At 44.1% G+C, this 26,947-nt stretch overlaps 2 protein-coding genes across 3 annotated transcripts in view; one reads left to right on the plus strand and one right to left on the minus strand.

Moving 5' to 3' along the window:
* LOC143807646 (uncharacterized) overlaps nt 1-26,947 on the plus strand; it is a 1,106,746-nt gene that overhangs the window by 1,058,491 nt on the left and 21,308 nt on the right. Inside the window, exons 155-157 of the mRNA XM_077289447.1 lie at nt 21,689-21,736; nt 22,699-22,719; nt 23,220-23,258. Of these exons, the coding sequence (XP_077145562.1) occupies nt 21,689-21,736; nt 22,699-22,719; nt 23,220-23,258 (108 nt within the window). The remainder of the gene's footprint in view (nt 1-21,688; nt 21,737-22,698; nt 22,720-23,219; nt 23,259-26,947) is intronic.
* Nucleotides 4,780-26,947, minus strand: part of LOC143807647 (uncharacterized) — a 255,796-nt gene continuing 233,628 nt past the window's right edge. For both annotated transcript variants that reach the window (XM_077289448.1, XM_077289449.1), the window contains exon 3: nt 4,780-8,657. In XM_077289448.1, the coding sequence (XP_077145563.1) occupies nt 6,468-7,268 (801 nt within the window). In that variant the 5' untranslated portion in view covers nt 7,269-8,657 and the 3' untranslated portion in view covers nt 4,780-6,467. The remainder of the gene's footprint in view (nt 8,658-26,947) is intronic.

The raw sequence follows: 26,947 nt of genomic DNA on the forward strand, positions 1-26,947 counted from the left end.
GCCGCTTTGAACCTAATGGACTTTGAGTTTGCCAGGCATTGTGGTTTTCCCTTGCAGCCTTTGCAGAACCTTATTCCTTTAAGGGGCATTGATGCTACACCTTTGGCTAAAAATAAGCCTCTGTTTTGGACACAGGTGACCATGTGCATGGCGCCAGCCCATCAGGAAGATTGTCGATTTCTGGTGTTGCATAATTTACATGATGCTATCGTGCTGGGTTTTCTGTGGTTGCAGGTACATAATCCTGTGTTGGATTGGAAATCTATGTCTGTGACTAGTTGGGGTTGTCAGGGGGTTCATAATGATGTTCCCTTAATGTCTATCTCCTCTTCTTCCTCTTCCGAAATTCCAGAGTTTTTATCTGATTTTCAGGATGTATTCGATAAGCCCAAGTCCAGTTCTCTTCCACCACACAGGGACTGTGATTGTGCGATTGATTTGATTCCAGGCTGTAAGTTTCCTAAGGGCCGACTCTTCAACCTGTCTGTGCCTGAACATACCGCTATGCAGAGTTATGTTAAGGAGTCTTTGGAGAAAGGGCATATTCGGTCATCTTCTTCACCGATGGGAGCGGGATTTTTTTTTGTTGCTAAGAAGGATGGCTCCTTGAGACCCTGTATTGATTATCGCCTCTTGAATAAGATCACGGTCAAGTTTCAATACCCTTTACCTTTGCTTTCCGATTTGTTTCCTAGGATTAAGGGGGCTAGTTGGTTTACTAAGATTGACCTTCGGGGGGCGTATAATCTTGTTCGGATTAAGCAGGGTGATGAATGGAAAACTGCGTTCAATACGCCCGAAGGCCATATTGAATACCTTGTGATGCCGTTCGGGCTTACTAATGCTCCATCTGTTTTTCAATCTTTCATGCATGATATCTTCCGGACTTATATTGATAAATTCTTGATTGTATATTTGGACGATATTTTGATTTTTTCTGATGATTGGGAGTCTCATGTGGAACAGGTCAGGATGGTATTTCAGATCCTTCGTGACAATGCTTTGTTTGTGAAGGGGTCTAAGTGTCTCTTTGGAGTACAAAAGGTTTCTTTTTTGGGTTTTATTTTTTCTCCTTCATCTATTGAGATGGATCCAGTTAAGGTTCAGGCCATTCATGATTGGATTCAACCCACGTCCGTAAAGAGCCTTCAGAAATTTTTGGGTTTTGCAAATTTTTATCGCCGTTTCATTGCTAACTTTTCCAGTGTGGTTAAAACCTTGACCGATTTGACGAAGAAAGGCGCTGATGTGGCGAATTGGTCCTCTGCAGCTGTTTCTGCCTTTCAGGAGCTTAAACGTCGATTTACTTCTGCTCCGGTGTTGCGCCAACCGGATGTTTCTCTTCCGTTTCAGGTTGAGATTGGCGCTTCTGAGATTGGGGCAGGGGCCATTTTGTCTCAGAGGGATCCTGTTGGTTCCTTGATGAAACCGTGTGCCTTCTTTTCCCGTAAATTTTCGCCTGCTGAATGCAATTATGATGTCGGCAATCGGGAGTTGTTGGCTATGAAGTGGACGTTTGAGGAGTGGCTACATTGGCTTGAGGGAGCTAAGCACCGTATTGTGGTCTTGACCGATCATAAGAATTTGATTTACCTCGAGTCTGCCAAACGGCTGAATCCTAGACAGGCTCGATGGTCATTGTTTTTTTCCCGTTTTGATTTTGTGGTCTCGTATCTTCCGGGTTCTAAGAATATTAAGGCTGATGCCCTTTCTAGGAGTTTTTTGCCTGATTCTCCTGAGGTCCTTGAACCGGTCGGCATTCTGAAAGAAGGGGTGGTTCTTTCTGCCATTTCCCCTGATTTACAACGGGTTCTTCAGGAATTTCAAGCTGACAGACCTGACCGCTGTCCAGTGGGTAAACTGTTTGTTCCTGACAGATGGACTAGTAGAGTGATTTCTGAGGTTCACTGTTCTGTGTTGGCTGGTCATCCTGGTATTTTTGGTACCAGAGACTTGGTTGGTAGGTCCTTTTGGTGGCCTTCTTTATCACGTGATGTGCGTTCTTTTGTGCAGTCCTGTGGGACTTGTGCGCAGGCCAAGCCTTGTTGTTCTCGTGCTAGTGGGTTGCTTTTGCCATTGCCGGTCCCTGAGAGGCCCTGGACGAATATTTCTATGGATTTTATTTCTGATCTTCCTGTTTCCCAGAGGATGTCTGTTATCTGGGTTGTTTGTGACCGGTTCTCTAAGATGGTTCATTTGGTGCCGTTGCCTAAATTGCCTTCCTCTTCAGATTTGGTTTCGTTGTTTTTTCAGCATGTGGTTCGTTTGCATGGTATTCCGGAGAATATTGTGTCCGACAGAGGTTCCCAGTTTGTTTCTAGGTTTTGGAGGGCCTTTTTTGCTAGGCTGGGCATTGCTTAATCTTTTTCCTCTGCATTTCATCCTCAGACAAATGGCCAAACCGAGCGAACTAATCAGGCCTTGGAGACTTATTTGAGATGCTTTGTGTCTGCTGATCAGGATGATTGGGTGGCCTTTTTGCCATTGGCCGAGTTTGCCCTTAATAATCGGGCTAGTTCAGCTACTTTGGTTTCTCCTTTTTTTTGTAATTTTGGTTTTCATCCTCATTTTTCTTCTGGGCAGGTTGAGCATTCTGACTGTCCTGGTGTGGATTCTGTGGTTGACAGGTTGCAGCAGATTTGGGCTCATGTGGTGGACAATTTGGTGTTGTCTCAGGAGGAGGCTCAACGTTTTGCTAACCATCGTCGGTGTGTTGGTTCCCGGCTTCGGGTTGGTGATCTGGTCTGGTTGTCTTCCCGTCATGTTCCTATGAAGGTTTCTTCTCCTAAGTTTAAGCTTCGGTTTATTGGTCCTTATAAAATTTCTGTTATTATTAATCCGGTGTCTTTTCGATTGGCGCTTCCGGCCTCTATTGCTATCCATAATGTCTTCCATAGATCTTTATTGCGGAAATATGTGGTTCCCGTTGTTCCCTCTGTTGATCCTCTGGCCCCTGTGTTGGTTGATGGGGAGTTGAAGTATGTGATTGAGAAGATTTCGGATTCTCGTTTTTCGAGGCGGAAGCTTCAGTATCTTGTCAAATGGAAGGGTTATGGCCAGGAGGATAATTCTTGGGTTTTTGCCTCTGATGTCCATGCTGCTGATTTGGTTCATGCTTTTCATCTGGCTCATCCTGATCGACCTGGGGGCTCTGGTGAGGGTTCGGTGACCCCTCCTCAAGGGGGGGTACTGTTGTGAGTTCTGCTTTTGGGCTCCCTCCGGTGGTTGTAGGTGGTAATGCAGTTGTCCCTGAGTTGCAGTCCTGGTCAGGTGTTGCTGATTGCAGTTCTGACTGGGGTATTTAGGCGTGCAGGATTCATTAGTCCTTGCCAGTTGTCCATGGTTGTTGGAGGTGTTGGTCCTTGTTTGGTCCCTTCTGCCTTGCTACCAAACCAGCAAAGATAAGTGTCTGGTTTTGTTTCTGTGGCACACATGCTGTGTGCTCAATACTTCAGTGCTATTTATTTTTTGTCCAGCTTAGATTGTGTCAGTATTTTCTCAGTCTTGTTGGATTCTCAGGAGTTGCAGATATACATTCCATGTCTTTAGTTAGATTGTGGAACTTTTTGTATTATCTGCTGTGGATATTTTTGGAAGGGTTTTAATACTGACCGCTTAGTATTCTGTCCCATCTTTCCCTATTTAGCTAGAGTGGCCTCTTTTGCTGAAATCTGTTTTCTGCCTGCGTGTGTCTTTCCTCTCCTATTCACAGTCAATATTCGTGGGGGTTGCCTATCCTTTGGTGTTCTGCTCTGAGGCAAGATAGTATTCCATTTCCATCTATAGGGGTATTTAGTTCTCCGGCTGTGTCGAGGTGTCTAGGGTTTGTTAGGCACACCCCACGGCTACTTCTAGTTGCGGTGTTAGTTCAGGGTTTGCGGTCAGTACAGTTTCCACCTACTCCAGAGAAAGTTTCATGCGGCTCCAAAGTCACCGGATCATAACAATATAGATAGTAGCTGCTGCAGATCCACAGGTCTTCACCGACCAGAGAAAATAATGCCTTCAAAGGGAGATTTGTAGTTAAAATTCTGCGCTGCCGCTAAGATGAATTTCAGGGGAGTATAGTTGATTCACAGCGGTTTTATTCAACACGTTTCAGGGGTCTCATGCCCCCTTCATCAGGAAATACCACACCTGATGCCTGGTATTTCCTGATGAAGGGGGCATAAGACCCCTGAAATGCGTTGAATAAAACCACTGTGAATCAACTATACTCCCCTGAAATTCATCTTAGTGGCAGCGCAGAATTTTAACTACAAATCTCCCTTTGAAGACATTATGTTAATCAATATGGTAGATGGAAGCAGATTTTTATTATGAATGCTTTAGTACACTTATCTTTTCATCCTTTCTTCATTAACATGAAGTTTTCCAGTGCCATATGCTAAAAAATAGCCCCACATCATGATGCTCCAACCTGCAAACTTCACTGTTGATATGGTGTTTTTGTGGTTGCTTTTGGGCCTTGAAACATGGTGTGTATTATGGCATCCAAAGAGTTCAATTCTCCCAGTATTTCACAGGCTTGTATGAATGCTGTTCAGCAAACTATAAACATGATGTTAAGCTTTTTGTTTAGCTTTGGAGTCTTGCGTGGTGAATATGCATACAGGCCATGGAGATTGAGTGCATTACTTATTTTTCTATGAAACAAGTGTACCTGTTATGGAAATATTTGGGTTGGATAAATTTATCCCTCTGTGTGTGCTGCGGCCGCTCCCAATCAGACTGAGTATTTTGAGCGCTCATCAAGAATGGACTGTACACAACTGTGACAGAACAACATTCCATCAATACTGATACTTTATTGTACATACATAGTTTTATATTTTCACATAGAAAGGAGTGGTTAGGGGTTGTTAGGGGTAGTTAGTTAATTACCATATTGTCTAGCTCCTCTGTCATTGGTTATCTAAACATATATGGAATATTGTGATTAATGCTCATATGACTGCTGACCAAGCAAGTAAAATGTAGCTCTCTGCATGTAGGACAGAGTTGAGACATTTGATCAGCAGTTAATACATCTGACACTATTCCGCTTTTTGGGATGGAAAACCCCATATGATCTGTCTGGGTTATATCAGGCTTATATCAGTTCATGTCAGCCATTTTATGATCTGTCTGGGTTATATCAGTTCGTGTCAGCCATTTTTAAACCATTGATTATAATGTATATATTAGCTGTGAGCATATAAGTATATATTTGATTATAGAGGAGTATACATGCAAGTGAGATCTACATGATATATATATATATATTTCTATCACAAGCCCCCCTTAGATATCACTTGCCCTAATCCTAGCCTCCTGTCCCAAAGTGCTGCAACTCTTTTGTGCTGTCGGCGAACTGACACAAGCCTAACGCCTGTGCCCCACTCCGTACAGACTTTTCGCAAATGGGCGGTCAGGAGATCTGTCCCTAACGGGGGTTCGTTGCAATCAGTCTCTTAGTCAATAGCATGTGTAGTGAGCGATGTGTAGTCTTTATCAGGTAGGTCATCTTTTCGGTCAGGCCGCAAGATCATTCTGGCTTGGGTGTCATCTTCTGTTAGGGGAGCTTTCTTGCCATGCGATGAGTGGATCCAAGTGGGTCTTCCCTCCAGTATCACAGAGTTTGGTGTCATCAGCAGCACTTGAGCAGGACCATCAAATCTCCTTACAAACTTTTTCACCAACACCCAGTCTCCTGGCTTCTAGGAGTGCATACCGGACACTGAATCTGGATCTGGCAATGAAGAAAAAAACTCGAGAATGGATGTTAGCAAGTTTCTTGGTGATTTCAATTACATAAGCAGACAAAGTATCATATTGCATAATCAGCTGCTAAGGGAAAGGATACCCCTAACCTGGGACTAGACACAAACAAAATTTCATACGGTGACAGCTTTTCTGGGCCTCTGGGAGTGTGCCTAACACTTAGTGTGATTGGGAGTGTGTAGGCCTAAGTCTGACCCTACTGCTGACTAGATCTCTCGTGTGAGATTTGCTGTGAATGCGGGTCCCTGGTCACTCTCTATCACTTCTGGGACCCCATAGCTGCATATCTCATCTCTGAGAGTAGCTTCTTTGCAGTAGTCTTTGCTGACTGGTTCCTCACTGGGAAAGCTTCTGGCTGCCATCCTGAGAACATGTCCACGGCCACAAGGGCATATTTGAAACCTCTGCTTGGCGGAATTTGGATGTGGTCTATCTGGATCCTCTGGAAGGGGTACAGTGGTCTGGCAAGATGATGTGTGGGAACTTTCTCCATTCTTCCGGGGTTGCATTTTCCACAGGTCAGACAGCTGCAAGTGAACTTGGCTGTTAGGGTGGGGATCCCTGGAGCGAACCAGTAAGCACCAATCGGATCATTCATCTGTGTCTTTAATCTGTGTGTGGGCCCATGTGCCCACTGGACCACCATAGGGTACATGCTTCGAGGTAAACAGGGTTTGTAGTCCATTGAGTATACCCTTCCTTCTTCATGTGTTGCTCACTTCTGCATCCAGCATTCCTTCTTGTCCTTTGGGGCTTGCTCTTGCAGCTTTTTTGAGCAGATCCCAGGATGTCATCTTGTCAGGTTTCCTGTCTTCAGCCGTCCTGTAGTAGCCGTCCGGCTCTACGACCTCTTCCACTTTTCCATATTGTCTTCCCTTGACTGCTTCTTTGGCTGCCATATCCGCCATGTTGTTGCCTTGTGCCTCTACTGTGCTTAGTTTTCCATGCGCTTTGGCTTTTAGTACTGCCACCACTTTTGGAAGTTGAAGTGCGTTCAGCAGGTCCTTAATGGCTCCATGATGCTTCACGGTTGTTCCACTTGCTGTGATGAAGTCCCTTGCAGCCCAGATGGGTCCGAAGTCGTGTGCTATGCCATGCGAGTACCTCGAATCGGTATACATTTTCTCAGTCTTGTCTTCTGCCATCTGGTAGGTCTTCATCAGCGCTATCAGTTCTGCTTCCTGGGCTGACAGACTGGGCGGCAGACTTCTGGACCACAGGATCTCTTGATTGCTGGTCACTGCACATCCCGTGTGGAATCTTCCTTCATCATCTGCAAATCTGGAGCCATCCACAGAGAGGATCAACTCTGGGTTGGTCAGTGGCTCTTCTGCCACCTTGGGTAGTCCTGCTGTTTCCTGTTGCATGATGCTGAAGCAATCATGGTCATTCGTCCGGAGCAAATTCAGATCCCTGCAGAAGGTATCAGACTTTTTATCTGAGGATCCGTATCTGTATCCCCCCTTGGGAGTGGGAGTAGAGTTGGCAGATTGAGGACTGTGCATCTGGAGATGGTGACATTGTTGGGCAAGAGTAGAGAGTACTGGAGGCGAAGATGCCTGGCGGTGGAGAGATGTTTTAGCTGGGTTTGGTTGAGGATTGCTGAGATGTCATGCAGAGCCAGGATTTCCAATGGTTTTTTCCACTGATGTCAGTAGTCCTGTCCAGGAGGGCGTGTGCTACAACTGCTGCTCTCATGCGGGAGGAAGAGGCTCCCCTTGCAACTGGATCTAGGCAAGCTGAAAAGTAGTCCGAAAGTCTCGGCTTTCCCCCCTGAAGCTGCGTCAGGACTCCAGTAGCAAGGCCTTTTCTCATCAAGTAGAGACGGAATGGTTTCTTGTAGTCAGATAGGCCTAGTGCTGGCACTGAGACTACTGCACCTTTTAACTTCTTGAACAAGCTGAAGGCTGCAGCTGTCAGGAGGAACGGGGTCACACTGATGTATTCACACAGAGGCTGCATTAGGACTGAAGCATCAGGGATCCAGGCTCTGCAATACGAAACTAGACCAAGGAAGGCCTGTAGCACCTTTGGAGTTCTTGGAGGAACCATCTTCTCCGCTGTGGTTCTCCGGTCATCTGTCAGGTGTTTCGCCTGGTGAGCAATACAGTGTCTCTGGAACGTAACTTGCTTCAGACACCACTGGACTTTGTTCTTTGAGATCTTGCAGTGCTGCTCCGCCAGGTAGAGTAGGAGATACAAGGAAAGGGCTTTACACATGTCAAAGTCAACTGCACAAAGGAGTAGATTGTCCATGTATTGTAGCAGGGTTACTTCTGCTTGTTCTGTGACTCAGTTGGTGAGAACTGTGGACATTGCTTTGGTGAACTGTGAAGGGCTGTTCTGGGCCCACTGTGGCATCACTGTCCATGTGTGGTGTCCCCCCTGGTGCATTAAGGCAAACAGGGACTGGTCTTCCGAATGAAGGGGAACACTGGAGAAAGCATTAGCCAGGTTGTTCACTGTGAACACTTTTGCTGTGGCAGGCATATTTGAGAGCAGAGTGTGTGGATTCGGCATATTTGCAGTTTCAAACACCGTGGCGTCATTCACAGCTCTCAGGTCTTATACCATTCTGAACTTGGCTGGCTCTCCTTTTACAGTCTTTTTCTTGACGGGGAAAAGCGGGGTATTGCAAGGCGATGTGAGAGGAACAATGATTCCTATTTCCAGGTAGACCTTCAGTTGGTCAGAGGCAGCTTGACTCTAGGCCTGGCCTGGGCCTTACGAGGGTACGGGGTACATGGCTTGAGTGACACCCGTACTGGGGCAACTTGAGGTTTTCTCATGTGCTGGGGTCCCTTAGACCATAGACTTTCTGGTTCTACATCCAGTACCTCCTTGGGTAGGCCTCATCGATTGTTTAATGTTCTTGTAGGGCCGCCAGCATGACTCTTCTCGGGTCAGGGATGAAGAAAGTGTCACTGTCCCATCTTCCTGGAACACTGTGGTTGCTTTCAGCTTCTGCAGTAGGTTCGCTCCCAGCAGGTTGAGTGGCAGGTCCTTTACACCACAAACTGGGACAGGATAGAGTGTCCTGGCTGAGTGCACACGCTCAGTGGCTTTGTAAGCTGAGAATGTCTGACTTGACCATCAATGCCCATGCGAGACACAGAGGATTCTGATAGGCAGGTGGGATCAGCGAGTTCCACAGGTGTCATCACACTTCTGGCTGCACCACTTTGGATCTGACATTGCCATCCACTTTAAGGGTAATTTGATGTATTGGTCCTGCAGATTAAGTTTTACATGTCAGGAGCGTAGTGTCTTGCGGACCTGGCTTGCTTGCCTCTGTCCTATGGACGGGGTACTTCATTGCTTTCTGCACTTCTTCCTTGACCGGTTTCTCTGGACCAACTCTTGGGTTGCATGGGTCCAGTCTCTTCGGGGGCATGGGTGCCCTGCACTGGTTCTGGAAATGGCCAAACTTGCCACAGATGTAACACTTGACACTTCTTCTGTCTTTGTAGGGTGGTTGCGCTTCCAGGTCAGTGGTCACCATGAGAGGGGTTATCTTCTGCACCCCTGGTTGGGACTCAATCCCTTTGGCTACTGTGGACAACAGCATGATGGGTACTGCAGCGGCAGCGGGGTCCGACCTGCTGATTGAAGTTGCGGTGGTAAGACGGGACCTGCAGGTGCATTCGTGGCGAGGCCCGGGATGCCATGAGACCGGCGGCTGCATCCAACCCAAGGTCTTGGGGCATTGCAGGGGCTGTGGCTGCATCTGCCATCACTTCTTCCTCCTGCTCCAACATAGCTTCTCCCCTTTGCTAGCCTTATTGAGGTCGGTGTCTCCTCTCTGGAGTCTGCAGCGGTTCTTCCGGTGTGTCGATCGGCACTTTGTAGCGTCTTCACCTCTGGCTCCCCTTCAGGTGTTCTCAGCAGCACGGCACCCTTTTCCTTCTTTGCGCTCTTTTGTGGTGCTATAATGGTGGCAATTTTGGTGACAATCGGCAATAAACAGTCTCCTAGGCGCACATAAAACATTTTTTCTGGGTCAGTCCACTGCTATTGACCTGTTCTCAGGCCTAGCCACTATCAGTGGTTTCCTAATTGTGGCTGTCTCAGTCCATGCACAAAGGCCTGTGCCAACATTTGCCTGTGTATCTGGTCATGAATGGTGAAGCCAAGGTCCTGGAAGACCTGCATTACTCTGCCATGAAACTTCTTCACAGACTCTGTCCTCTCCTGACTCATGTCATGTAAGCTGAGGGCCTGTCCGGCCAGCCTGCCTTTGGCCCACTCTCTGAGCTGTTATATTAGCTGTGAGCATATAAGTATATATTTGATTATAGAGGAGTATACATGCAAGTGAGATCTACATGATATATATATTTCTATCACAAGTGGCGCCCGAACAGACTGATATCACCATGTATTGATAATGTACAACTTCAGCACCAGTCAGAGCTGCCTACATTCACACCAACATGAAACTATAAGCCTAATCCATCATAGCTTCAGCAAGGGGGGAGACATCCTCACATAAAAAAGCAACTTCTAAGTCCAAAATCAGCCAGTGTATGACCCCAGTACAAGCCATCACAACTATTCCTCTGATGAAGATGAAGAGGGAACATCATATATGCTGTCCAGTACTAGGGAAAAGAAACCCACAGGCACCAAGAATGCAGGGGCAGATAGAGGCACCACCATTACACTATGTGCACTGCACTTCAAGTCAGATGACAATCTTCCAGACCCAGGGATGCATCCCATGCCATTTTACAGAAGAATGTAGCAGAACCAGCGAACATATGCAGCCACCTGGAATGATCTCTGGGCCATGAATGAAAATAGAAGCAGGTGATGCACTCTGGCCAATCATGAAGGAACAATTCAAACTTCCAGCAGAATTAGATGTACACGCTTGGGAGCGGCCGCAGCACACACAGAGGGATAAATTTATCCAACCCAAATATTTCCATAACATAATGGCGCCCAACAGCGAGGCAAGAGGACAAAACGCACGGGGACCCACTACTGACCAGAGAGATGGAGGTGTTGCCATGGCCTTGGTTCAAGGGATGGAGACTGCGCAGCTCCATAAGTAAGGTAAGAAAATGTTATCATCTTACCTGAAAGTCCCCTATGCCCAGTCCGGGTCTATGCCTCTTGCCGGTCAGGTGTGGTCACCAATTCCCAGGTAGTGTAAAAAGTCCGAAGCCGAATCCTAACCCTGGAAGGTGTCTGCTGTGTGCCGTGTATGTGTTCTGTGTTTTTGTAAAATCCGGGAGAGGAAGGAAAAAGTGACTTTTGTTTGTGGTGGCTTGGTAACAGACAGCAGGAGGTCAAATCGCTGAATAAGCTATCACAGATTCCCGTGCAATAGGAGAGACAGGAGGTCTTGGGACAGGCAGTTCCATGTTCCAGGCTCGGATGGTGATAGCTTTGAGGGCTGCCACAGATTCCCGTAGCCGGCGGCCAGTCAGGATGACCGGAGCGGAGGGTGTTAGAGTCCGGCATATGCGTGCCAGTGCGATTGATAGTTGTCTGTTCCCAGCGCAACCTGCACGTGTCACAGAATTTAAAAGGGCATCTCTCGGATTGTCTATCTGTTTCTGTCTGTCAAGTGTTGCTTCTTTGAGAAGCATGAAATAGTAAAACAAAGTTTTGGGTTGTTTTTTTTTCCTTCTCTCTTGAACTTCCTCTTTTTCAGCTGCTGAAGCAGAGATGCATTGTAAATCACACTGTCACATCTGGGTTTTTTTTCCCGACTGTTTTCAGCTGCAATGCTGGCTATGTGTAGTTTTTTTGTGAAGAAGTGAAACAAATTGTGTCTATCATTTTTGATGCGACATACGTGTTTTCAGATACGTTATTTTAGTGATATTGGATACAGCAGCATATAAAAAGAGGAAGTGTGTCTCTGACTGTATTTGAGCGCAGAGATTCTAAAAGAGAGAAGGAGAAGAGAAAAGCCGTTTTAATTTTTAATTTATTTTTTTTTTACTCTCTTAAAGGGTCTTTTTCTTTTTGCGGCATTTTAAAAATGTTTAATTAAGTTTTCCTCAATCTTCAATCTCTTTACCTTTTTACTTTTTTTGGGGAAAAAGTTTTTTTTCCTTCCTTTTGTATCAAAATTTTGAGTTTTTGGTTGTGAACTAAGTTTTTGACGGTTTTTCTTATCGTTTTGGGTTTTTCTTAGAGTTTTATATACTCATTTTTAGAAGTTTGTTTTAGTACCGTTTTTTTCATTTTTGTGTGTTTTTCATTTTTTTGCTTTTGCCATGGGGAATAAAGTGGCCAAGCAACAGGAGAGTCTTTTACTTCCTGATGAGCAAACAGCCCCTAGATAGTGGCAGAACACGAAGGTGTTAAGTATGTGAAGATTTTTGGAAGGTATAAAGTATGTGAAATTCATTAGAATGGCAGACTTCAAGCTGCGGAATGGCATGACGTAGAAAGGAAAATAAGGGAAGTTAGCTGATGTTAGATTGCTGAATACTAATACATGGTATGAAGTGGCAGCAGAGCTTACATCGTTTAGGTGGTACAGAAAGTTATGTGAACAAACCAGGAAGTGATTTTTGTGGGTATGAGATGGGAGAATCTGCGCAGTAGGTAGTTATTTTTGCACAGTATGTGGCGCGCCCCGTCTCTCCCTACAGGGAGAAGGCATAATTGCTCCTCTCTATTATTCTTGTTGTTCTCCTCTATCCTCCTTTTTCTCTGTCAGTCTTTTCTCTCCGCATTCTTCTCTCTCTCTCTCTCCTTTCCTCTCCTCTTCCTCCACACTTTTCTCTTCTCTCTCTCCCCCTCTCTATCTCTCTCCTCCATACCCTCCATATTCTCCTCCCTCCTTCTCCACCCCCCCACCACACCTTTCTCCTCCTTCTTTTCCTTCTCCACACCCATCTCTCCTCACCCTCTCTCTCCCCTCCTTCTCCACTCCTCTCTTCTCCTCCCTCTCTCTCTCTTCCACACCTTTCATCTTCTCCTCCCTCTTGCCACATTCTCTCCCCCTCCTACTATTCCTTTGTCTCACTCATCAACCCCTCCTCCTTCTTCTTCCTCTTTTTTCCTCTTCGTTGCCGGCTGGGCCAACGCCCAATTCAAACAATATGGTGCTTACAGCACAAGGTTCCCCTTTCTATGCCCCTGGCACAAGCCAGCCATTGCCATTTGTGATATCGGGGAAAGAAGGTGAAAGCCCCCCCCCTACAGTGGGCAGCCCCAGACACATCAGGTAGCAGACAGCTCAGCCCTGTGTGCAGAGGGGGGAGGACTGATATCACCATGTATTGATAATGTACAACTTCAGCACCAGTCAGAGCTGCCTACATTCACACCAACATGAAACTATAAGCCTAATCCATCATAGCTTCAGCAAGGGGGGAGACATCCTCACATAAAAAAGCAACTTCTAAGTCCAAAATCAGCCAGTGTATGACCCCAGTACAAGCCATCACAACTATTCCTCTGATGAAGATGAAGCGGGAACATCATATATGCTGTCCAGTACTAGGGAAAAGAAACCCACAGGCACCAAGAATGCAGGGGCAGATAGAGGCACCACCATTACACTATGTGCACTGCACTTCAAGTCAGATGACAATCTTCCAGACCCAGGGATGCATCCCATGCCATTTTACAGAAGAATGTAGCAGAACCAGCGAACATATGCAGCCACCTGGAATGATCTCTGGGCCATGAATGAAAATAGAAGCAGGTGATGCACTCTGGCCAATCATGAAGGAACAATTCAAACTTCCAGCAGAATTAGATGTACACGCTTGGGAGCGGCCGCAGCACACACAGAGGGATAAATTTATCCAACCCAAATATTTCCATAACATACCTGTTAATTCCAGGTCTTTCTGTAGCTCTCCACAGGTGGTCGTTGGCTCTTGGCCTCCTCTGATAATTCTTTTCACTCCTCTGTCTGAAATCTTACGGGAAGCACTTGGTCGGGGCCGGTTTATGGTTAAATGATATTCTTTCCACTTCTGGATTATGGCCTCAACAGTGCTCACTGGAAGCTTCAATAGTTTAGAAATTGTTCTTTAAGCAATGCCATCAGTATGTTTTGCAACAATAAGGTTGTGAATGTCTTAAAACAGCTCACTGGTTTAACCCTTTATGAGTTTTTTTTTGTTTTGCACATTGCTAATGAAACACCATTTTAGGCCATCTGTTGAACCAGCTGATAATATTGTTCACTATTTTGCAGGGTTACTTTCCAATTACTGATAGATTTCAGGTGGTGTCATGACTTTCCATGGCTTTTTGCACCTTTATGTCTTCAATATTTTTCCCTGTGTCATTACTCATTCTTATCATTAATTTATGGGTGGCTATGATTTGATTTCTTTGCATGTGTGGATTGCATCAGGTGTGCCAACATCTGGTGAGAATTTCATGTTAATAACACCTTTAGAAATATATTTACCTTTTTTTTACTATTAGAGGCATTTTTTCACACAAAAAACTTTTGTTTACAAGTGTTTTATTTAACACAGATAGAGCTGCCATCTATTTCTGTTGTACACTGATCTATGTAATCGGTGCAGTACAGGAGAAGAACCTACCAGAAAGGAACAGAGGCTGCAAAAGCTAAACAGCTGCAGGACCTTCTTCATGAGCAATTTTCTAGAACTTTGAGGTCATGTGACTGATCACATGACTTGAAAAGTGCTTGAGTTGAACAAGTGGAAGATCCTGCAAATGGACTGCTGCTGCAGCCTCTGTACAGGTCCCCATATATAACTGTAGGATGTGGTAATCTATAGTGTGTGAGTGACTGAGTATGTATTTATACAGGTCCTTCTCAAAAAATTAGCATATAGTGTTAAATTTCATTATTTACCATAATGTAATGATTACAATTAAACTTTCATATACTATAGATTCATTATCCACCAACTGAAATTTGTCAGGTCTTTTATTGTTTTAATACTGATGATTTTGGCATACAACTCCTGATAACCCAAAAAACCTGTCTCAATAAATTAGCATATCAAGAAAAGGTTCTCTAAATGACCTATTACCCTAATCTTCTGAATCAACTAATTAACTCTAAACACATGCAAAAGATACCTGAGGCTTTTAAAAACTCCCTGCCTGGTTCATTACTCAAAACCCCCATCATGGGTAAGACTAGCGACCTGACAGATGTCAAGAAGGCCATCATTGACACCCTCAAGCAAGAGGGTAAGACCCAGAAAGAAATTTCTCAACAAATAGGCTGTTCCCAGAGTGCTGTATCAAGGCACCTCAATGGTAAGTCTGTTGGAAGGAAACAATGTGGCAGAAAATGCTGTACAACGAGAAGAGGTGACCGGAACCTGAGGAAGCAGTGGACTGAGTCTAGTGTGGAAACATCCAGAGCCACCGTGCACAGGCGTGTGCAGGAAATGGGCTACAGGTGCCGCATTCCCCAGGTAAAGCCACTTTTGAACCATAAACAGCGGCAGAAGCGCCTGACCTGGGCTACAGAGAAGCAGCACTGGACTGTTGCTAAGTGGTCCCAAGTACTTTTTTCTGATGAAAGCAAATTTTGCATGTCATTCGGAAATCAAGGTGCCAGAGTCTGGAGGAAGACTGGGGAGAAGGAAATGCCAAAATGCCTGAAGTCCAGTGTCAAGTACCCACAGTCAGTGATGGTGTGGGGTGCCATGTCAGCTGCTGGTGTTGGTCCACTGTGTTTCATCAAGGGCAGGGTCAATGCAGCTAGCTATCAGGAGATTTTGGAGCACTTCATGCTTCCATCGGCTGAAATGCTTTATGGAGATGAAGATTTCATTTTTCAGCACGACCTGGCACCTGCTCACAGTGCCAAAACCACTGGTAAATGGTTTACTGACCATGGTATTACTGTGCTCAATTGGCCTGCCAACTCTCCTGACCTGAACCCCATAGAGAATCTGTGGGATATTGTGAAGAGAAAGTTGAGAGACGCAAGACCCAACACTCTGGATGAGCTTAAGGCCGCTATTGAAGCATCCTGGGCCTCCATAACATCTCAGCAGTGTCACAGGCTGATTGCCTCCATGCCACGCCGCATTGAAGCAGTCATTTCTGCCAAAGGATTCCCGACAAAGTATTGAGTGCATGACTGAACATTATTATTTGATGGTTTTTTTGTTTGTTATTAAAAAACACTTTTATTTGATTGGACGGGTGAAATATGCTAATTTATTGAGACAGGTTTTTTGGGTTATCAGGAGTTGTAGGCCAAAATCATCAGTATTAAAACAATAAAAGGCCTGACAAATTTCAGTTGGTGGATAATTAATCTATAGTATATGAAAGTTTAATTGTAATCATTACATTATGGTAAATAATGAAATTTAACACTATATGCTAATTTTTTGAGAAGGACCTGTATATGTGCATGTAGCACAGCTGTGTATGTCTATATTTCTATATGTGCATGTACTATGTAGCATGCAGCAGAGCAGTGTGTGTATGTATATGTGCATATGCAGCAGAGCTGTGTGTCTATAAATGCACATGTAGCAGAGTTCTGTGTGTCGATATGTGCATATAGCAGAGCTGATTGTGTATATATATATATATATATATATATATATATATATATATATATATATATATATGTATATGTAATAGAGCTGTGTTTTGTGTATAGAATTGCAGAAAGACACTAACAAATTGTATTTTACCCTAGTACATCAACATTTCTGATAATGACCCCTCCACTTTACACTGCCAGGGAATTTTTAATTAATAGGAGAAATGTTTCCTATGGTAAGATGCATCTTATAGGCCAAAAAAACAGTACTTAGAAAATTGGTTACGTGTTCATTACTTATTTCACCCGCTGTATATACATATACCTTATTTTGCGCTTTATAAGACGCATCTGATTATAAGAGGCACCTAGATTTTAGAGAGGAAAATAAGAAAACAAATATTTTGATTCAAATAGTGTGCAAAAAACTTTAATAAAACACAAAAACATTATCTGTGGATGACGCTCTGTTATGGGGGATCTGAGAGTTACAGTACAGTGCCTGCAGTACCGTATATTGTGACTACCACCCCCACATTCTCAGGAATACATCCACTTACTGTATACATGGATGTATTCTGAAAGACCAGGGAGGTGGTAGTCACATTTGCTATAAACACTTTGTACACTACATTACAGTGTATATTTACACTAAATATGGCTAGAACCCCCACCATCCTTCAGAATATACCCATAGATACAGTATATTATGAAGGATGATGGGGATTGTTAGCTAAAAGGATCTCGGACTTGTGAGTACTGTAGTTGCAACATTAAATAGTGTGCAGAGACATATGTGATTGGTGGAGGCAGGTCAGCAACAGTTCCCTCCACCAATCACTATCCATCCCTGTAGAGGAAGAGGAGAACCACTCTTCTCTCCCTCCTCAGCTTTAGGCCTCTTTCACACATCCGTGTCTCCGCTACGTGAGGTGACAGTTTTCACACGTATCAGAGACACTGACCCACATAGACCCATTCAAATGAATGGGTCTGTGCACGTCAGTGTGTTTCCATGGACCATGTGTCCGTGTGCCTCACACATGGACATGTCCATTTTTTATTGTCAGCATGAGCGGCAAAACATCCCGCCGGCGCCGAGTGCTGAAGACGGCTATCATCATTCTCCCCTGCTCTGCTGGTGATTGACGAAAGCAGAGTAGAAGGATGATAGTTATATTCAAGTCAGAACAATGACAGCAGTTGAGGGCTTTTTGGACAATTACTTCCATGAACCTACACCTGCTGCCACTAATAAAAGTGACAGCAGGAGCAGATGATAGGGATATTCCTCACCCGCCACCTGTGATATAACTAAATGAATGAAAAGCCAGGCCTGGGTTCCCCCGTATTTTCTGGAACCAGCCAGGCAAAACTTACAGCTGTGGCTGCAACCCTCAGCTGTCAGCTTAAGCAAGGTTGGTTATCAAGAATAGAGGGTTCCCCACAACTTATTTTCAATTATTTAAATAAATAATTTAAAAAACAGCATAGGGTCCCCCCATTTTTGACAACCAGCCTTGCTAAAGCTCACAGCTGGGGGCTGGTATTCTCAGGATGGTAAGGGGCCACGGATATTGACCACCCCAGCCTAAAAATAGCAGCCCGCAGCTGCCCAGAAAAGGTGCATCTATAAGATGTGCCAATTCTGGCTTTTTGCCCAGCTCTTCTCACTTACCCCGTAGCGGTGGCAAGTGGGGTTCATATTTGTGGGGTTGATGTCACCTTTGTATTGTCAGGTGACATCAAGCCCATGGTAATGGAGATGTATCTATAAGACACCTATTCATTATTAATCCTTTAGTTGTATTGTGAATAAAGACAGCCAGAATAAAGTCATTTAATTGAAAAAAATGACACAGACTCCTTTATAATCTCAATGAAATCATACTTATGGCTTCGCTTAATTCCACCGAAGCCCTCGATCTTCTGTAATAAAAGTAAAATAAAAAACAACAATATACAATACCTGTCCATCATTCTGTCCCATGCCATAATCCATGTCTGGGGGAGAAACAGTCTTCAACCTGGATGGTGCCAAGATTCGACCATCCAGGCAGAAAACCACTGGTGAATAAGCTGCTGTGAGCTCTGCATCATTCACCAGCGGTGACATCATTGAGGCCGGGCCGAGAGCTCCATCTGCGCCTGCTCCCTATCCACGGCCATTTTCCTGGAGACATCACTTGGAGGCAGGCGCAGTTGGAGATATCAGCTTTCCTCCATCTGCGCTTGAGTCAACTGAGAAGCCGGACCCTGGAAGAAGAATGGTGGCCGCCATATGCCGCCACTGCAGGACCACCACTCGCCATTTCAGATTTTAAAATCATTTTTCAAGCTGGTGTTATAAAGTATTCTAATTTACTGAGATAATGACATTTGGATTTTCGTTGGCTGTAAGCCATAATCATCAACATTAACAGAAATAAACACTTGAAATATATCACTCTGTTTGTAATGACTCTATATAATATATGAGTTTCACTTTTTTGTATTGAAGAACTGAAATAAATTTACTTTTTGATGATATTCTAATTTTTTGAGAAGCATCTGTATAAAAATGACACAATTACAGTAATTTTGACCAGAGGTGCCCAAACTTCTACATGCCACTGTAAGAGATGACTGTTGGTGCTTTTGAAAATTGCTGCAGAAGGTAGAGGGAGGGAATAGGAGATATGAATTAGGAGCTAGACGCAAACCCAGATATTTTCCTATACGTTTTTCTGAAATGACAGTTACAGTTGTCCATTAAATTTTATGAGCACCAACTGCTATCTTCTCCTAATTACATAGATTTTACAAAGTGATTAGTTCATGAGTAGTGTTGAGCATTCCGATACTGCAAGTATCGGGTATCGGCCGATACTTGCTGTATTGGAATTTCCGATACCGAAATCCGATACTTTTGTGGTATCGGGTATCGGGTATCGCAACAACATTAATGTAATAATGTGTAAAAAAGAGAATTAAAATAAAAAATATCGCTATACTCACCTGTCCGACGCAGCCGGGACCTCAGCGAGGGAACCGGCAGCGTTGTTTGTTTAAATTTCACGCTTTTACTTGGTTACGTGAAGTCCCGGCTTGTGATTGGTCAGGGCGGCCATGTTGCCGGGACGCGGACCAATCACAGCAAGCCGTGACGAAATTACGTCACGGCTTGCTGTGATTGGTCCGCGTCCCGGCAACATGGCCGCCATTAACCAATCACAAGCCGTGACGTCACGGGAGGCTGGACATGCGCGTATTTTGAAAAGCGCGCGTGTCCAGCCTCCAGTGACGTCCCGGCAACATGGCCGCCATTAACCAATCACAAGCCGGGACGTCACGGGAGGCTGGACATGCGCGTATTTTGAAAAGCGCGCGTGTCCAGCCTCCCGTGACGTCACGGCTTGTGATTGGTCAGGGCGGCCATGTTGCCGGGACGCGGACCAATCACAGCAAGCCGTGACGAAATTACGTCACGGCTTGCTGTGATTGGTCCGCGTCCCGGCAACATGGCCGCCATTAACCAATCACAAGCCGTGACGTCACGGGAGGCTGGACATGCGCGTATTTTGAAAAGCGCGCGTGTCCAGCCTCCAGTGACGTCCCGGCAACATGGCCGCCATTAACCAATCACAAGCCGTGACGTCACGGGAGGCTGGACATGCGCGTATTTTGAAAAGCGCGCGTGTCCAGCCTCCCGTGACGTCACGGCTTGTGATTGGTCAGGGCGGCCATGTTGCCGGGACGCGGACCAATCACAGCAAGCCGTGACGAAATTACGTCACGGCTTGCTGTGATTGGTCCGCGTCCCGGCAACATGGCCGCCATTAACCAATCACAAGCCGTGACGTCACGGGAGGCTGGACATGCGCGTATTTTGAAAAGCGCGCGTGTCCAGCCTCCAGTGACGTCCCGGCAACATGGCCGCCATTAACCAATCACAAGCCGTGACGTCACGGGAGGCTGGACATGCGCGTATTTTGAAAAGCGCGCGTGTCCAGCCTCCAGTGACGTCCCGGCAACATGGCCGCCATTAACCAATCACAAGCCGGGACGTCACTGGAGGCTGGACACGCGCGCTTTTCAAAATACGCGCATGTCCAGCCTCCCGTGACGTCACGGCTTGTGATTGGTTAATGGCGGCCATGTTGCCGGGACGCGGACCAATCACAGCAAGCCGTGACGTAATTTCGTCACGGCTTGCTGTGATTGGTCCGCGTCCCGGCAACATGGCCGCCCTGACCAATCACAAGCCGGGACCTCACATAACCAAGTAAAAGCGCGAATTTTAAACAAACAACGCTGCCGGTTCCCTCGCTGAGGTCCCGGCTGCGTTGGACAGGTGAGTATAGCGATATTTTTTATTTTAATTCTTTCTTTTACACATTAATATGGTTCCCAGGGCCTGAAGGAGAGTTTCCTCTCCTTCAGACCCTGGGAACCATCAGGAATACCGTCCGATACCTGAGTCCCATTGACTTGTATTGGTATCGGGTATCGGTATCGGATTGGATCCGATACTTTGCCGGTATCGGCCGATACTTTCCGATACCGATACTTTCAAGTATCGGACGGTATCGCTCAACACTATTCATGAGGAAAAAGAAGCAGATTTCTTTAATGAGATATATTATACATTTTATTATTTTCATGTGTTTTATTGATCTAAAAAAAAATAAAAAATAGAATAAGACCACGGTTATTCTTCATGGTCTGGTTCAGATAAGCATATGCAAAATCATCTAGTTTTCATCCAGTAAAAAAAACAGATGCTTTATCATCCATATTATCATAGGTATTCAATCTGTATGTTCATTTTTTTATATCCATATGTCCATTATGTAAGTCCATGTGCCATCCGTATCTCCAGTTTGTACATCTGGATGACATACAGTTTTTACATGAACAAATTAATGACTAATAGAGGTAAAATACAGTTTTTACTATGTTATTAATTACATTGGATCAATGAAAAATGAATGTCCTATGGATGAGACCCCATATGAGATCTGATTATTTTCTCACCCATTGACTTATAACGGTAGAAGTCAGGAATATGAATCAAATTATTGTATGCTGCAATGTTTTAATATGTGACCAATCGGTCGATGTGTAAAAATGTTCAAGTGAACTGCCACATTCATTTGCATTGGTCAGTATGCTGGTCATCATATACTACCTGTTTGGTACACTGACAGCACAAAGACCCATTATATGCTGATCTGAAAGAACCCTAGTAGGTTTATAAGTTTCTATATTTTTATATGTGGTAATTAGTATATATTAGACATTAAATCATTTTTTTCCCAATGGCTGCCAATCTGTACTTCATTGGCCTCAAACAGAAAAAATAAAGAAAATATATTTTATCTAAAGTATGGCTTGTGGATCATTAAAGAATAGAATATGAAACTAAAATGAAAATCATGGTGTTAATGTAAATTGTATTCTGTTCAGAAACAACAACAGAGGAGACTGAAAAGAAACCTGGACAACCAAAAACAGGTAAGTCTACACACATGCTCATAACTAGAGATGAGCAATCACTTTCTGTAACCCCGGTTCATGGTCCAGGTTAGTGCTCTCTGGCTGTCTACAGGATCTGTGGAAATTTAATGAGCTTCTGGATTCCCAGCATGGCTTTTGATTCGTCTGGCGTGACATCATGTTGGCATCATGCTGCACACAGTTGGCGTCTTATCAACATGGCTATTCATAAGCCAAGTCTGGAATTCAGGGGTTAAGGACATTTGTGCAGTCCATGTCCACTGACCTGGTGTTTCATCCAAAAATATACTAATTATGCAAATTGTCAGAGAGGAAGAGAACTCGAACTCTCGTGCCACCTATTGGAAGTAGCAATCCTACAAGTTAATGTTGACCCTTTAATGGCCTTGTCACATGATTGCTGCTTCCAATAGGTGGCACTAGAGTTCTAGTTCTCTTCATTTTTCAAGAGACAATTTGCATAATTAGCATATTTCCCAGAGGAGAATTGCGGCTTTAAGTCTCCTCATCTCGGCATGCTTAGCATGTCAATCTCCGAAAGGATAAGCGATACATCCAAAAATGCAAAAATGTTCCCTTCTGGTCTTCTGCTAAAGTTGGCTGCTGACATCACAGCAAGTATACCTCTACTGAAGCCATTTACTAGCCTCATTGGTCTTGTGTCTTCCTTTAATACAGCTAGCTGCAGCTGGAGCCTCTCCCTTGTTTGCAGAACATATCGATGTCTAAGCATTGCTCCTTGGCCTATGTTTATTTTATGAAAATGTAAAAAATCCATCACGCTAAGAAATAGTATTAGCAATCTGAACTGAATTTATCATTAATTTCCAGTTTTAATGTTCTTCTAAGTATTCTTCCAAAATATTCATTTATATTATATTTTACTGGTCATAATTTTTATTTTATTACTGCTGATATAAAGTATTGTTTGACTTTTGTATGTTTCTTTACATTTCTAGTCAAAGTTAAAGCAGAAAAAAGTATGTTTCTAGAAATCTCTTTAGAATGTTATATGCTTTTTTTTTTGTTTGTTAGCGATATTATTCGCATGGAAAGTGTGTGTTAAGATATATCACTGAACTGTACATGATGCATTTGGCCTAAATCAGTCACCTGCGTAAACTACCGGCTTACACTGAGCACCATCACCTAATAAACAGCAAGTTACTGCAACAGAACATATCAAGCAAAGATAATGAGCTGATGTGCTTGCATTATTCCATTTGTGAGCTACTGTATGTGACAAGCTGTGCACATGATCTGTTATCACAGCCGGAAGGGGCTATGACATCTGTTTTGAAGGGTTAGCGCATAATATAGCAATGTGCTGCTTTCATCTGCTTCTCACATCTGGCTGAGCCGCTTGTCTTTGATACAAAAATGATATTTTGACAAACACATAAATGGTTAAGTTGATATTTTAAATATTTACAATAGTAAATATAGATGTAATAATTATATACATGTATTTTTATTTTAGAGAAAGATACTGAAGATACAAAGAAGCCTGAAAAACTAGGTAAAATGAAATATTACTCATTTTCTCTCTGAAAATAGATTGTCGTGATCATTCTAGCTATTTATCACAATTGAGAATTAATTGACAGTAATATGAACCTGCAATATTATCACATTACATAATACAACCAGTTATTCACTACCGCTGTGCTGCACAGGGTGAATATCCAGGTTTATCCCGGCTCTTGGGCAACAAAGAACCAGTTGGCTTCTCTTTGTTTTCAATTTTTCTTCCTCATCTTCCAAGCGCTCTAACTTTTTCAATTTTTTTGCTTATTTGAGCTGTCATTTCCTATTGGTAAAGCTTTGACATCCAAACAACTTTTTAATATTTTTTAGTCCTATTTTGGGTGAAATTTGCCAGAAATGTTGGCATTGACTCTATGGGATACATATTATAACAGTTTATTAGTTTGGACTACTAGGTGTGTAGCAATAGCAGTATGTTTTTGATTTGTCTTATTTTTCTTCCGGAAAAGGAGGGTGATATAAACTTGATATATGTTTTCCTTTATTTATTAGTTCCCCCGACTCAACTTTAACCTGCTATTGTTGGTACAATACACTACAATAATGTAGTAAACTATTGTTCTATCATTAAGCCAAGTCACAGACTTAGCTTCATACACAGAGGCTTCAGTAACCTCTTAAATGCTGCTGTTACAGCTATAGGGCCCCCTCACACCACCTTATTATCCATCCAAGTGCAATCCAACAAAACACCTGATCACTCTCAGACCAGTGTTATTCTACAGAGCTGTGCACATGTTCAATTTTTTCCTTGGACCAAGGCGATCAAAAGAAATAATCACAACATGTTCGAGTTTGATCTAATTATTGAATCTCACTCTGCAATGCAAGTCAACGAGTGTGTGTAAATCATCGAACTGCGCTCAGATGACATTTAGGTGCAGTTTGATTTTTGTGCACTGACACAATGGAGAAGATAGAGAAATTTTGTTCTCCATCTTGTCCTTACAGTGTGCTCCAATTCTCTGATCTGAAAGAATTGTATAACACTATGCTGACACTCTAATCAAACTCTTAGTTTATTTAAAGGGCCACTGTCACCCCCCTCCAGCCGTTATAAACTAAAAGAGCCACTTTGTGCAGCAGTAATGCTGCATTCTAACAAGGTGGCTCTTTTAGTTTTTGGTTCAAGTATTCCCAAAATAAAGCGTTTTGAAACTTATCTATATATATAATTGTCTAAGGGTTTTTCCGTCTGTCTGTCTGTCTGTCTTTCTGTCTGTCTGTCTGTCTGTCCTGGAAATCCCGCGTCTCTGATTGGTCGAGGCCGCCAGGCCTCGACCAATCAGCGACGGGCACAGCATGGCGACGATGATGTCATAATGGAAATCCCGCGTCTCTGATTGGTCGAGGCCTGGCGGCCTCGACCAATCAGCGATGGGCACAGTATCGACGTAGATGTCATAATGGTTGCCATGGCAATGATGATGTCATAAAGGTTGCCTCGACCAATCAGCGACGGGCACAGTCTGCCGCGAATTCTGGAATCATCATTGTCCATATACTACGGGGACATGCATATTCTAGAATACCCGATGCATTAGAATCGGGCCACAGTCTAGTCCAAAATACCTGTCTTTAGCCAGGGAGGCAGGTCCTCACTCCCCAGCTTGAACCGCTACTCTGCCGTCACTCAAATCTTCAGGGGCTTTCGGCGCCGCCCCCTCCGCTCTTTTTTCGCTTCAAAACCGGCGCCTGCGCTGTGTTCAAGCTCTGGCCGTCTGACGTCCCAGCCAGGCTTGAAGACTGCACCTGTGCGGGCAGTGCAGCCACCCTGCTACTGAATCCCTGCCCCGCAGTGTGTTATGCATTATGCACAGTGCGGGGCTGGGATTCCTAGGCATGGCACAGGCGCAGTCCGGAACCCGGCATCTGAGCTGACGGCCAATGCTCAATGCGCCTGCCCCAGGCAGAAGAGCACAGCGCAGGCGCCGGATTTCAGAGGTAAACATCGCTGAGGGGGCAGCACCCAGCGCCCCAGAAGAGATGACTGACGGCAGTTGGGTGCTTCAAAGAGGGGGGTTCAGACCTGCCTCCCTGGCTAAAGACAGGTATTTTTGATAGGTATTTTTGGGGTGACAGTGGCCCTTTAACATCTTATTTGCATTATTAGCCCGAGTCTCTTGGATGAGAGAATCTACGGCTGTCTGATCCTGCCCTTAGACTCATGCGTTATTTGTACAACGCAGCTTGCACCTGCTCTGTAAGGAGCAGTATCAGCTACTGTGCCTACTCCATATATGCAGTGTGCACAGGGCAGAGAGGTCTACCATGATGCGGTGGTAGTATTAGAACTGTGTGTATAAATGCTGGAACCCCTAACAAATATTTATGAGACTTACTTATTCGAATGTTTATTGCTACATCTGTAAATAAAACTTACGAGTAAAATTCCCTTACATCATTTCTTTATCATTAGCTGAGAGAGTCGTAAAATGAATGATCGCCAACACTTTGGGCCTGATTCTTTATTGCATTTTTATCTTTTCTGTCTGCTTTTTTGATGTTTTAGCCTGGTTTTAATTTGCACCTTGCAATTCTTTTATTTTTAATTTTGTGTTTTCCATGAAAACTCATACTTTTATTAATCAAATGAGTTGCCAAATGAATTGCAAATCTAGTCCAGACATTGACAAGGTTCTAAAAAAAGATTTTTATTTGAAATAATAATTTTCTCCTTCAAACTTTGCACCCTTTGCAGCATTTACAGCATTGCAGACCTTTGGAATTCTAGCAGTTAATTTGCTGAGATAATCTGGAGAATTTTCACCTCATGCTTCCAGAAGCCCCTCCCACAAGTTGGTTGGGCTTGGACTTTTTGCGTGCCATTTGGTCAAGCTGCTCCCACAACAGCTCAATGGGGTTGAGATCTGGTGACTGTGCTGGCCACTCCATTATAGATAGAATACCAGCTGCCTGCTTCTTCCCTAAATAGTTCTTGCATAATTTGGTGGTGTGCTTTGGATCATTGTCCTGTTGTAGGATGAAATTGGCTCCAATCAAGTGCTGTCCACAGGGTATGGCATTGCATTGCAAAAATGGAGTGATAGGCTTTCTTATTCAAAATCCCTTTTACTTTGTACAAATCTCCCACTTTACCAGCACATTACCTCCACCATGCTTAACAGATGGCATCAGATACTCGTCCAGCATCTTTTTAGTTGTTCTGTGTCTCCCAAATGTTCTGTGTGATCCAAACTCCTCAAACCTGGATTTGTCTGCCCATAGCACTTTTTTCCAATCTTCCTCTGTCCAATGTGTGGACCATATTAATCTTTTCTTTTTATTAGCCAGTCTCAGATATAGCTTTTTCTTTGCCACTCTGCGCTGAAGGCCAGCATCCTGGAGTCGCCTCTTCACTGTAGATGTTGACACTGGCATTTTGCGTGTGCTATTTAATGAAGCTGCCAGTCGAGGACCTGTGAGGCATCAATTTCTTAAACTACAGACTCTAATGTACTTGTCTTGTTGCTCAGTTGTGCAGCGTGACCTCCCACTTCTCTTTCTACTCTGATTAGAGACTGTATCTCCTCTCATCTGAAGGGAGTAGTACACACCGTTGTAGTAAATCTTCAGTTTCTTGGCAATTTCTCTCATGGAATAGCCTTCATTTCTAAGAACAAACATATACTGTCAAGTTTCACATGAAAGTTCTTTTTT

The sequence above is a fragment of the Ranitomeya variabilis genome, chromosome 2, assembly GCF_051348905.1.
Source record: "Ranitomeya variabilis isolate aRanVar5 chromosome 2, aRanVar5.hap1, whole genome shotgun sequence".
NCBI classification, from domain to species: Eukaryota; Metazoa; Chordata; class Amphibia; order Anura; family Dendrobatidae; genus Ranitomeya; species Ranitomeya variabilis.